The sequence below is a fragment of the Notolepis coatsorum genome (assembly GCF_963971535.1).
Source record: "Notolepis coatsorum genome assembly, chromosome: 13".
In the NCBI taxonomy this organism is placed as follows: domain Eukaryota; kingdom Metazoa; phylum Chordata; class Actinopteri; order Aulopiformes; family Paralepididae; genus Notolepis; species Notolepis coatsorum.
In genome coordinates this window covers 34,490,874-34,504,852 of record NC_140177.1, presented here as the reverse complement: position 1 = coordinate 34,504,852, position 13,979 = coordinate 34,490,874, and the positions used below count along the sequence as shown (strand labels likewise).

Here is a 13,979-nt window from a genome sequence, read left to right as displayed (position 1 = left end):
AGGGCTTAAAATATTATTTACAGTCAGGCTTATTTTCGGGCAGGGCCTGAAGTTCACGGGCTCGGGCAGGGCTCAGGCTTTATTTCAAGGCCCTTGCAGACCACTAGTATAGACCCTCATCTCTTTGGATTTAAGTGTTGATCTTTGTCCTTTTGGATCTATGTATATTCATGTTGCCTTTGTGAAGTTATCTTTTCCTTCTGTTTTGTTCTTCCATTAAAAGTTGAATATCCTTTAGGGGCTCATCTTTGCTTATCTCTCTCATACATGCTCTCTCTCTAACACACACACACACACAGACATGCTCTCTCTCTCCAACACACAAACACACATGCTCTCTCTCTATATATATTTCTCTCTCTTTCTAACACACATATACATGCTCTCTCTCTAACACACACACACAAACAGACATGCTCTCTCTCTCTATCTCTCTCTTTCTAACACACACAGACATGCTCTATATCTCTCTCTAACACACAAAATGACATGCTCTATATATGTCTCTCTCTTTCTAACACACATATACATGCTCTCTCTCTCAAACACACACACACACACAAACACACATGCTCTCTCTCTATCTCTCTCTTTCTAACACACACAGACATGCTCTATCTATCTCTCTCTCTTCAATTCAAATGGGCTTTATTTCACATTCTTGTATTTCTCCCAGTAGGTATGGGAGTTTTGAGTTATTGTCGATGTTTTCAAAGTCTCTTTGGGTGTTTGCAATTTGTGGGAAGTATGTCTTGGTATAGTGGGCAGGTTGTTAAGAAGTGGAGCTTGGTTTCCACCTCATCTTGTGTGCAGTGGGTCTGTCTTCGCTTGGGAGCCAGGTCTGCCTATGGCGGCCATTCTCGATGGCTAGGCTGTGCTCGCTGAGTCTGTACCTAGTCAAGGATCTTCTTAGTATTGGGTCAGTCACAGTGCTCAGGTATTCTGCCACTGTGTACTCTCTGTTTAGGGCCAAATAGCATTTCAATTTGTTTTGGGTTGTTTCTTTCCAATGTGTCTCTCTCTCGCTCTCTCTCTCTCTCTGGCCTTGCTCTGGTGGAGGGTCAGGGGCATTGCCGGGTCTGTGCAGCGATAACACTGTATATTGACTGTAGAACGGGAGCTCTCTCTCGCTCTCTCTCTTGCTATATGTTGACTGTATCATGCCTAGCCTCGGGCAGCGCTATTATTTAAGAATATGTTGACTGTATGAAAAAAAAAAATATATATATATATATATATATTTTTTTTTTACCTTTTAGGGGGGGGGGGGGCTCGCGTTTAAATCTCGCACAGGGCCTCGCATTTCTCCCAGGCGGCCCTGGATGTAGCAGTACTGTCTATCTGTATGTCATGTATGTCATAATATATGTTATGATGAATTGAAAATGGGGGAGCCTGATGTAAACAAGACGAAAGTCTTTCTCTGGTCTGCATCCCCTTAACAATTATGTGTATTGAGTTGTACTGTATTGTACCCATTCTGCAATCTGTTAATAAAATGTTCAATCAATCAATCAAGCAAGAGGGGCAGGTGCTCAAAGGCTGAAAAGGGCACTGGGCCTGTGCACGTGGTGATCAATTATTGAATATTGAACTATAATAATCAATGCAGGAGCTCACTTATCCTTGGAAGACAATTTTATCACTGACTTAAACTTAAAAAAAAAAATGTAAAAAGATTTTTTAAATAAAAAGAAAATGCCATAAAAAGGGCACTTTTTTATGAGGCACAAAAGGGCAGGTGCTCGAGCAGCACCCTTTGGGCTCTACTGTATGTGTGCACGTGCCTGGCTAAGAGGATGAAGACCAGAAAAAGACTTTCGTCTTGGGTCCTAAACAGTGAGCTAAAGTTGGTCTAGTATTGGGACAGTAAGTTACAGTTGGTCTAGTATTGGGACAGTGAGTTACAGTTGGTCTAGTATTGGGACAGTAAGTTACAATTCATCTAGTATTGGGACAGTGAGTTACAGTTGGTCTAGTATTGGGACAGTAAGTTACAATTCATCTAGTATTGGGACAGTAAGTTACAGTTGGTCTAGTATTGGGACAGTAAGTTACAGTTGGTCTAGTATTGGGACAGTGAGCTAAAGTTGGTATTTTTAAACTCAAAGTATTGGGAGTTGGAATAGAAGTGGAACACAAATAAATCTGATATCTACTTGTAGTGAAGTAAAAGCACAAAGTTCTCTAAAATAGAATAGAATAGAAGTACAAGTTCCTCCAAATGCTCAGTCACACTCCCAGATGTCAGTATAATGTTACTATTATCACTATTACCTTTTAAGAGAGTGTTTGTAGGTTCCACAGTCTGTATGGGGAAGGGGCGGGGTCATTGGAACGCTGCACGGACCGTCCTGTCACTCAGCGGCTGAGTGGGACGAAAGTTGTCCCCTAACATCCCATCATTCCCTTCTGGAAGCTCCGCCCCTTTGACATGAGACCGCAGCCTTCGAAACTCCTCAATCTGGAGAGAGAGAGAGAGAGAGAGAGAGAGAGAGAGAGAGAGAGAGAGAGAGAGAGAGAGAGAGAGAGAGAGAGAGGGGTGAATGACAGTTGAGGTCAGAATAATGGAGGATGAGAGAGAGGGAGAGAGAGGAGAGAGAGAGAGAGAGAGAGAGAGAGAGAGAGAGAGAGGGGTGAGTGACAGTTGAGTTCAGAATAATGGATGATGAGAGAGAGAGAAAGTCTGTCATTTCATTTGAGTCCATTCTAGCCTAGTTTCTCATCTATCTGGCAGAGGAGGAGAGGAGAGGAGAGGAGAGGAGAGGAGAGGAGAGGAGAGGAGAGGAGAGGAGAGGAGAGGAGAGGAGAGGAGAGGGGAGGGGAGTTCAGGACGTCTTCAATAAAAGTTTTTTGTTATATATCTATGTTCTTGTCGTATATTTCTAAATGAAAACATGAACATAGCCAACTGAAATGTACAAGGTAATGATTAGAAAGACAAAATGCTGATTGATAGAAGGGCCATTTAGATATCCCCTTGTGAGTTATTTCTGTGACCCTAGGCTTGAGAGGGAGATAGGGCAAAAGACTGTTTATGACGTTAATGCACATTCCACTGGTTGGTTAGCAGCTGTGGTTTAGGCCACCTCCAACTGACAAGAGAGGAGATCATTATCGTTGAAACAGGAACCAAACTCAGAATAACAGTTGAGATCAAAAAGGTCATATTTACCCTAAGGAAGGAATTTCAGGTTACAACACGGCAGCTGTTGCTGACTAACGGACAGGGTCAGAAAGGTGACACAGACTATTTGGAAATCTCCCCTTACACAGTAGAATGCCACCAGTTACATCGTTTGTTAATACTGAACAAAATACTTAGTGATCAAAATAGAGCTACAACCTAGATTACAGATTACTTTAGAATAGGAAAAACAAACAGTAAGATAAATAGTTCAATCAAATAAAGTAAAAAGTGGACCCAACTGAAGACAAGACAGTGAGTCACTGGCTAGACAATAAAGAATTATCTTAGTATTCTAAAATGCAAATACAGAATGGTAAAGAGTTTGTAGATGGAAATAGCTCATGTTTTATTATCTATGCATCAAGAGCCAGTCTGTCTCCCCATAGACTATGAAAACTGTTGTCACAAGAAGCATGAAGAGAGGGCACGCATTAAACTAATCAATGATTAAACAGCCCGGCAAGATTCTATGGTGAAACGGTTGTGTCAGCAGAATAAGTGTAACATGTTGAGACAAGCCGGCTACAAGGAATATGGCCAAATAAGGAAAGGCAGATTATAGACGTGAATAGGCAGGCAGGGACGCTCTCTCTCTCCCCCTCCCCCTCTCCCTCTCTCTCTCTCTCTCTCTCTCTCTCTCTCTCTCTCTCTCTCTCTCTCTCTCTCTCTCTCTCTCTCTCTCTCTCTCTCTCCCCCTGATAAAAAGGGCTGATGGCGACACACAAAAAAAGAAGACACACCAGAAAGGACCTGGAGAGACACACAGAACTCGAGAGCCGAGCCTGAGACACAGCGAGAAGGATCCTGAGAGCATGGAGACACAGAGCCATGGACACAGACGATGACAGAGATCGCCTAGCAGCTGGAGCGCTGAAAACCTCCACCGACAGAGGGAGAGCCAAGCCGTGACACAGAGGGCCTGAGACCAGATGACAGACGAATCGCTTCGCAGCAGGAGAAGCCTACCACCAAAGGAGAGACGAAAAACGAGCGCTCTCTGCTGAGCACCGATACTCACGGAGACCAGGTTGCTTTGACAACCAGACCAGCGAACCACTAAGAGAGGACTCGTTGTTGCCATGGACAACCAAGAGACAACAACGCCAGCACCGAGAAGAAAACTCTGATCAACCCTAGCTGATCCGAGCATGGACAACAGCCACATGAAAGAGACGATTAGATTGAATGAAAGAGACAATTAGATTGAACCAAAGAGACGATGTACTTGTTGATTCCTAAGCTGTGGTATTAATAAACACCGCAGTTATTTTGACCACTTTGTCAGCAGTCTCTCCTTACTTGAACCGAACATCTGAGAACTACCTAACCAATGCAGGAGAAGGGTGATATAGAAAACTATACGATCAATGAACTTAGATAGAGATAAATGAAGAACAGAGAGATACTTCAATTGGTGCGGTGACCCGTGCTGCATTCGACCGGAACCGGTTGGAGACGACTGAAAGCTACTTCTGGAAGATGGACCTCGTCGACGCCTCTACGACTGAAATAAAATAATCATCACCACTTCGACAGGCCAGCAGGACTAGGTAAGTAGTGATGGCGTTTAAGATTGGTAATGGTCGAAGCAGTCTCGCATTTTGGGGTTGCTATTGCATTAGGTAGAAATGAGATGGACCAGGATAAAGTTGGTGTTGGAGGGGATCGGGGTTCAGGGTTCACAACCTGACTCTGGTCTCAGCCACACGCCGGCGCTGCACTTAGGAAGCGTAGGGGATAGGGGATGTTCGGTTAGGATGAGGATATAGATGTCTATATTTAGTTAGCTTAGGAGGATAGGCTAGGGATAGGTAAAATATTTGAGGGGACCGGCGTGGAAGCGGTAGAACGGGGATTAGTCACAGATAGCGGGACGTGGGACTGTGAGTGACGGAGTGGTTCATTAGAGGGTAAGGTAAAGAGTTTAATGAGAGAACCGTGGTGTAGTACAGGGATAGCCTGGTTCCACGAAGAGAACAGAGAACGGAGTGTAGGGTATACTGAGAACAGAGTACAATAGGGATTAATTGGTTGCTTTTTGCCAGACCGTCGAGGCTTCACTCTTAGGATCGGCGCGTGTGACAGGCGAGTTTTGAAAGACGTTTCATGCGGAGCTGTTATATCGTGGCCCGACATAATCTACTAAGATTGAGAGGATGGGGAGTTAGGATGACGTTGGGAAAGTAACCTTTGGAGTAAAGCACTTTGGAAGTAGATACTGCACATGTGATTAGAACATAGGAGAATGTTGTGTAAAAAAAAAAAAAAAGAAAAAAAAAAGCGAGGTAGGAAATGCGTTTAGGATGAATGTGCGCAAATGAATGGTATGCTTATGAATGGGACATTGTTTTGCTAAGTATATGTGTTTGAATGGATGAATGTTAGGAGCTCTGAGTGAATGCCAAGGTATTTTTTGTATTATTATAAACACTGGTGGTCAAGGCGGCAGCAGGAGAAACCGCACCCCTGTCCGGAAGAAGAGAGGCGTTTGTTTAGCTGCCCGCGTTAGCTGAGGGCATCGGGACTAACGTGTGGACGCTGTGTTGCGTTTTCGAGTGAATTGAATGAATGGCAAGTGTGATGGAACCTAGATGATGTGTAATGTTTGTTGAAATTTTTCAAAACGGTGGGGATAAAGTCTAAAAGTAATGTAGTAACGATCAAAAGAAACGGAGATTTTGGAGCTGATGACGTCACTGGGAGCGTCGGGGCTGGGGGTGCGTTTGATATACTGTGTATTTCGGTCAGGCGGGGCCAATCGGGCGAGCGTGCTAGAATAAGGATAATGATATATGTTCTGTGTACGGGGGCTTAATAGGATTAAAGTTATGTTGCGGGGGAAAGCAGGGGTTGTGTAAACGTTGCGATGTGTTGTGCCGCTCGGATCAACAGGAGACTGGGCCGTTTAGGAGGAGTGATGTTGGGTACTAAGCTAAGCTAATAGGAGCTAGCAGTGCTGAGCTAACGAAGCTAAGATGCTAAGCTACCTGTGCTAACAATATAGCATGATTGGACTCTCGGAGAATATCGCGTGTTGCTACTCTTTGGTGGCTGGCGCGGGATCTTAGAGAGGCGGTGGACAGGGACTTCCGGTTTTGGTGGCTGGCGCGGGATCTTAGAGAGGCGGTGGACAGGGACTTCCGGTGTAGAGGATTCTGGGAATTGTAGTTTTGTGGTTGAGGTGGAACGTCAAGTTGTCGTCTTGGTATGGTACGGCGTGATGACGCACTTGCGGGGGAGGCGTGGGCGCCTCCTGCAGGACGTGGTGAGAACTGTGGTGCAATAGGGGTGATGAGCGTACGTTCCAGTGGAGGGCAGTGTTGCCTCTTTGATAGTTACACCTCTCTTTTACAGGTAAAACGAGGTGCAGTAGGCAACGGCAGAACGTTGGTGGTTATTATAGGTTTTGAGTAGCGACCATCTGTGGAGATTTGTAAATTCTTTATATTCGGTTTTTTCAGTTATTGATGATGGATGTGTATACTTGTTTGATTATAAATCTGTATTTGTTATGGGCCAAGTATGGTTGAAGTGAGAGCAGCGGCGTTTTGTGATGGGATTTGGCGTGAACCCCCCCCCCCCCCCCTTTTTCCTCTGTCTCTTCCTTCCTCGTTCACACTCTCTCCCTCCCTCCCTCCCTCCCTCCCTCTCTCCCTCCTTCCCTCCCTCCCTCTCTCCCTCCCCCCCTCCCCCCGCCCCCCTCCGCTCCATCCCTATCTCCCAGCTTGACTTTGTGAGATGACGGGTGCGCAAGGGGAGTTTTGTATAGGATGGATTGTCTTTATGGTGGGCTTGGAGTGTTGGTTATATTAATATAGTGTTACTTGCTAAAATAGGATTACATAAGGATAAATTGAATGTCTCCATGCGGACTCTTTTAGTCTGATTAAAGTTAAGGTTGATTTGAGTTAAAGTTGGCAGCAGAAGATGGTGATGGTGTTTGGAGTCCTGTGGGTAAGCGGGACCAGGCAATACGGAGTGATCTGCTGATTGAGTGTAGACGGTTTTGGTAATAGTTAATGTTGCATTGTGTGCCCCCCCCCCCTTTCCTCCCCTCAGTCCCTGGATCCCTGTATCCCTCCCTCCTTTTTCTTTTCCCTCCGCCCCCCTCTGTCTCTCCTTGTATTTCTCCCTGTGGTTCTCCATCCCTAGTTTGCGGCATGTTGTGGTTATTGGTTTGTAGGTTTATTTGGACTGCGTTGTTATTGTGTATGTGAAGTAGGTACCGGATGGGCGCTGGCCTGTCTGGGTGCAGGTGGTGGTAGGATGATTTGTGATATTCTTGGTGTGATAAAGCTTGGGGTGTTTCCGTTCAGGTTCGAAACTGGAGGGGGAACGCTTTGGGCTGTGAGTTGGCGGTTCTTTGTGTATTCAGGGAACTGGGTGAATATTGCGGTGGCATAGTGCGGGTGTCCGTGAATTTATTAACGTGGCCAGCTGTACTATGTGTCGGTCAGGGTTTTAGTGATCTAAGTTGCTAAAAGTTTATTGTTTTCCCTGATTTGTGGTTGGTAGCAGTAACAACACTAATTGATTTTTATTAAGTGTTGTGAGGGGGTAATGGTTGTGTGTAAGGATGAATGAAATTGATGTTGTATGAGGAGTGTGAATGAAATTGATGTTGTATGAGGAGTGTGAAGCAAAAGCGAATAATACATTTAGTCGATACGCTAATCGGGCATTTAAAGTAAGAAATAAGATTAGGATGAACAGATTCATCAAGCAAAGAGAGATTGGAACGGATGAAAGGCCAGGTTTACAAAAGATTATTAGACAATTGATAGGCATGGGACTAATGATTATATTTCCCAGAAAATCAGGTGGAGAGAACACACAGGGGATTGGAAACCTCCAGTGTTCCTGTTGAAGGAACGGACAATCAAGATAAGCTGTATCGTTATTATTCAAACAGATCACACTGTGTCTCTCTAAGCATTTTAGTATAGTGTTGCCCGACATTTCCAATGCATAACGAATAGTGGAAATAACAGGGAAATGCCACTGTATTAAGTCTGGATGTTTTTGCTTTCTTTCTGTACAGGTGCTCGGCCGGACAGGAGCTCTAACGATTTCCATAAGCCAACTAGGGAAACGGCTGTAATGAGCCTTGGTATAAGTATGAATGATAAGCCAGTTATCAATCCTTGTCTGCACAGTAAAATTTTGACAGTGTGAGTGTTTTAACTCAAGTAAGTGGGAATAGTGAAAGACAGAGAAACTTGTTTTTTCAAACGGTAATTGCAGGAGTGTTTGAAAGGGTGGAGTGAATGACAGTAACATAGGAAGTTCACCTTAGTGGAACATTGATAGGAATAACTGAAGCGTTAGATGCAATAACAATAGAATAACAACAACAACAATATGGAGAAGGGCCTTAGTGATCAGGCCATTGGGGGGAGAAGGCCGAGAGCCTCTGCAGACATTTCCCAGATAGACTTTACCAGTGATAATGATCTGATTGATTGGGACTTCTCTCATGTGACCAGTACGACAGAAGGACTTGAAATGTTGACTTTGGTTCCAATACAGGGGAGTGAACCAGTGACAACGGTGTTACTCCAACCAGAACCGATTCAAGCTGGAGTGTCCATTGCAGGCGACTGCGGTTTAACCAAGGGGCAGAAAAAGAGACTGAGGTTACAGCAGTCCCACGAAGTCCACTCTGGCTGGATGGCTGGAACTGAGACCGACAGCAGGTATGGAATACACGAACAGTTTCTACAGCCCACCCGTTTCCCATGTCCACCCTGCCCTCAGCACCAAAGCCAAGATGAGAGGCGGAGCCCAGCGATGGGAAGTCAAACCGCCAGTGCTGAGATGGGGGAAGAGGCAGCATACTATAGACAACAGAGAGCGTTTGTGACAGCGTTCGAACAACACGAGGCAGTTCATCGAGATCTGATGAAGACACAGCTGGAGATCGGTCAAGCCGCACACGAGACTCAGAGATTGGAACGAGAACTGGCAAGAAAGGCTGCGCTACTAGAAGCGACAGCTGTTGAGATCATGCTTCGGGCGCCTGACCTAGGCCGCCGGGATCAAAGAGTGCCCTGTGCCCCGTTGCCCGGACAGGGAACTGGGCCGCGACAGGGTGAACAGAACCGCAGGAGGGGTGAGTTTCTAGGCCCCTCCCAACAAGAGAAGGCCCGAGGAGAGGCAGCAGAAAAGGACAGGTATGCCCCTCTCTCCTCCAGGCAACAGGACATGCGACCAGAGGACAGGAGAGGGGTGGACCTGGCGAGGACTGTGGGATGCCAGCCGAGAGACTGCGGGAGTCGTGGTAAACTGGAACCCCTGGGATGGCCGGCGTCGGCTGTGTGCTGGGATTGTGGGGAGGTTGGCCATTTCGCTCGGTCATGTGACAAAGGGTGGAGGGCTCAGCAAGAGTCCAATAGAAAGCAAGAGTCCATCAGAAAACGGAGTTGCTGGAAATGTGGAGAGTTGGGACATTTTCAGAGGGGGTGTAATTAGGGGGTGTCTGCATAGGTCATAGGTTGAATAAGAGCGAAGCGGAAATGCACAAACAAAGCCTTTTGGGTGCTCGAGTAAATAGAGTTATTGATAAATTAAAATGGAAAATGAGACTGATTAGAATAAGGATAGAGACGAGGATACATAGATAAGGTTTGGTTAAGTGTGCAAGTTACTAAAATGGTTTGGAAGACTAACCAGGGTAAGTTGGGGCTATAGAGGGATGAAGTAACTGGGAATGTTGCATGGGCTAATCAAACTAACGAAATTAATGGCTTTAGACAGGAACAATGGAACATTTAATATTAGACAGAGTTAGAAACAAAGGACTATTTATAGTAGTGATTACATACTTGGTCGAAGGGTGGAAGTTAAATAAAAAAAAAAAAAAAAAAAAAGGAAACACAACAAAACAATATTTCATTACTTATTTTATTTCTTTTTGGATTTTTAATTTTGCTGTCTTAGTTTTTGCGGGGGTATTTATGCCTCTAGATGATAGTTTGATTCTGTTGGATGGGTGTGTAGCATGTAGGCACTCACAACTTTTTTGTTTATTTACAATTTTCTTTGTTTTTGTTTGACTATATTTTTTTAGGAACTGGCTGGCTGGGAGGGATCTCTCGCCGGTCAGGGATAGCAGGTGGTGGTGACACAGCGAGACTGGTAGGAGGTCTGATATAATGAGCTGGAAACTGGGAATGGACGGGAGCTGGTTCATGGTTTGTTTTCCGCTCATTAAGAGTCCAGATGTAGAATCTGGGCGGTTGTGTCACTTTTTGGGTTATGGTAAGGGTTGGGGAAACATATTTCTCTGTCTATAGAAAGCTCTGTAGGTTTTTGGTCGCAAATTGGCCGAAATAGTGTTTATGTAGGGTGCAGACATGTGAATTTGATGATTGACTTATGGAAGACTCTGCACCGGCTTGTTGAAAGCTGGCGGAGTGTGTGTGATGTGTGTTTAAAGGGACTGTGGTTTGTTGACCATGCACATAGGTTCTGTTGGTGATTGGCCTCGTCTAGAGCTGACTGTCCGGACCGAGGAGCTGTCGGGAAACAAGGTATTTGATAGTGAAATAATGGATATTCCACTTTCAAGGGTGGAAGTGGTAGTTGTGTTGATCTTGAGATATTTAATCTAGTAAAACAGTACAGCACAAAAAGAAATGAGACAAAGGTGATTTGATTGAATAAATAACTTAAGAAGCTGTGAAATACATAGATAAATAATTTGGAGAAAAATGTATTGTCAAAATGCAGAACAGTAAAGATGTATCTGCGAAAATAAAAGTTTCCAATCTATTGTGTGTTTTGTAAATAATAATCCAAAATGCAAAAAGGACAGAGGGAAAATCGTTTCCTTCTGTGGAGAATCGGAGCAGTACCGAGACCTGCATACAACGAAGAAGAGGCGGTGATTAGCACAAAATACAACAAGAAGAAACAAAACGGTCAAAAACGAGTTAGCAGTAAAGGCCTCAGGAAGGTTGAAATAGGGATAACTGACAGGGAGGTAATTGAGGCCTCAGTGGTTTTTTCAAGGAGAAAAAATGATTTATGTTGCTTGTTTGAATTTCCCTCAAATGTTTAGAACTGTTAGTCTTATATTGGTGTGAGGTAAATCTTTTCTTGCAGAGTCCATTACACAAAATAGACATTGAAGCTAATTACACGGATAATGGATAGTCATAATTGAAATAAGCTGAGAATGGTACGATGATTCTTTTTGTATAAAGACACGGACCTAGACTGGATGTCATAATAATAACTGATAATGTGTATAAACTGTGAAAGGAGTAAAAGGTAGGTGAAATGATGATTTTGTAACTGTACAGATGGAAAGGGGTTTTGTAGTTCGATTTGGGTCAATTTTGGATTTTTTTGAAATTTTGAAAAATATTAGCAAAAATTATGATTATGATTTTAGCATGTTTTAATTTAGAATATTGATGCTGTATAGGAGGTTATTAAACCCCCTAAGGGTGGATTGTCGTATATTTCTAAATGAAAACATGAACATAGCCAACTGAAATGTACAAGGTAATGATTAGAAAGACAAAATGCTGATTGATAGAAGGGCCATTTAGATATCCCCTTGTGAGTTATTTCTGTGACCCTAGGCTTGAGAGGGAGATAGGGCAAAAGACTGTTTATGACGTTAATGCACATTCCACTGGTTGGTTAGCAGCTGTGGTTTAGGCCACCTCCAACTGACAAGAGAGGAGATCATTATCGTTGAAACAGGAACCAAACTCAGAATAACAGTTGAGATCAAAAAGGTCATATTTACCCTAAGGAAGGAATTTCAGGTTACAACACGGCAGCTGTTGCTGACTAACGGACAGGGTCAGAAAGGTGACACAGACTATTTGGAAATCTCCCCTTACACAGTAGAATGCCACCAGTTACATCGTTTGTTAATACTGAACAAAATACTTAGTGATCAAAATAGAGCTACAACCTAGATTACAGATTACTTTAGAATAGGAAAAACAAACAGTAAGATAAATAGTTCAATCAAATAAAGTAAAAAGTGGACCCAACTGAAGACAAGACAGTGAGTCACTGGCTAGACAATAAAGAATTATCTTAGTATTCTAAAATGCAAATACAGAATGGTAAAGAGTTTGTAGATGGAAATAGCTCATGTTTTATTATCTATGCATCAAGAGCCAGTCTGTCTCCCCATAGACTATGAAAACTGTTGTCACAAGAAGCATGAAGAGAGGGCACGCATTAAACTAATCAATGATTAAACAGCCCGGCAAGATTCTATGGTGAAACGGTTGTGTCAGCAGAATAAGTGTAACATGTTGAGACAAGCCGGCTACAAGGAATATGGCCAAATAAGGAAAGGCAGATTATAGACGTGAATAGGCAGGCAGGGATGCTCTCTCTCTCCCCCTCCCCCTCTCTCTCTCTCTCTCTCTCTCTCTCTCTCTCTCTCTCTCTCTCTCTCTCTCTCTCTCTCTCTCCCCCTGATAAAAAGGGCTGATGGCGACACACAAAAAAAGAAGACACACCAGAAAGGACCTGGAGAGACACACAGAACTCGAGAGCCGAGCCTGAGACACAGCGAGAAGGATCCTGAGAGCATGGAGACACAGAGCCATGGACACAGACGATGACAGAGATCGCCTAGCAGCTGGAGCGCTGAAAACCTCCACCGACAGAGGGAGAGCCAAGCCGTGACACAGAGGGCCTGAGACCAGATGACAGACGAATCGCTTCGCAGCAGGAGAAGCCTACCACCAAAGGAGAGACGAAAAACGAGCGCTCTCTGCTGAGCACCGATACTCACGGAGACCAGGTTGCTTTGACAACCAGACCAGCGAACCACTAAGAGAGGACTCGTTGTTGCCATGGACAACCAAGAGACAACAACGCCAGCACCGAGAAGAAAACTCTGATCAACCCTAGCTGATCCGAGCATGGACAACAGCCACATGAAAGAGACGATTAGATTGAATGAAAGAGACAATTAGATTGAACCAAAGAGACGATGTACTTGTTGATTCCTAAGCTGTGGTATTAATAAACACCGCAGTTATTTTGACCACTTTGTCAGCAGTCTCTCCTTACTTGAACCGAACATCTGAGAACTACCTAACCAATGCAGGAGAAGGGTGATATAGAAAACTATACGATCAATGAACTTAGATAGAGGTAAATGAAGAACAGAGAGATACTTCATTCTACTTTGGATCAAATCTCTCTGATGTTAGTCTGAAGTTAGTCTATTATAGACTGCCCTACCCCAAGTCTGATGTTAGTCTATAGACTGCCCTACACCCAAGCACCAGATAATAGTTTATTAAAGACTACCCTACACCCAAGCATCATGGTAGTATATTAAAGACTGCCCTGCACTCAAGTACCAGATGATCCTACAGGTCCCTTTTGTGTTATTTGGTTGGAGCGCGTGAAACACCTTCCTTCAACAGTACTAGTACAGTAACAGTACTAGTTTCTAATGAGCCTGACTTCCACATGACAAGAGTACTAGTATGTTTTAACTCAATCAGTGCCAGCTATTGGCCTCATCCTGTTCTAGCTAGGCCACGCTTTAAAAGATAGGAGTGTGTCACCTTGTTTGTAGAGCTAAATCTATATTTTATATTATAGCTATGGGTCCAATGTCATTGTCAATTGACAGTATGAACCTTCCCATCAATATGCCATAAAGAAATATTTTTTTCATCAATACGTTCCCGTTTTATACCGTGATGAATATGAGCGTTATATCGGAATGGTCTGGGATCATTCCTGCAAGGCTAGTTATAAGGCGCTAAGCTAATAACGTTAAATCGATTGGCGT

At 43.9% G+C, this 13,979-nt stretch overlaps 1 protein-coding gene across 1 annotated transcript in view; it reads right to left on the bottom strand.

Moving 5' to 3' along the window:
• ca8 (carbonic anhydrase VIII) overlaps positions 1–13,979 on the bottom strand; it is a 74,044-nt gene that overhangs the window by 12,010 nt on the left and 48,055 nt on the right. Inside the window, exon 8 of the mRNA XM_084327299.1 lies at positions 2,278–2,464. Within this exon, the coding sequence (XP_084183425.1) occupies positions 2,330–2,464 (135 nt within the window). The 3' untranslated portion in view covers positions 2,278–2,329. The remainder of the gene's footprint in view (positions 1–2,277; positions 2,465–13,979) is intronic.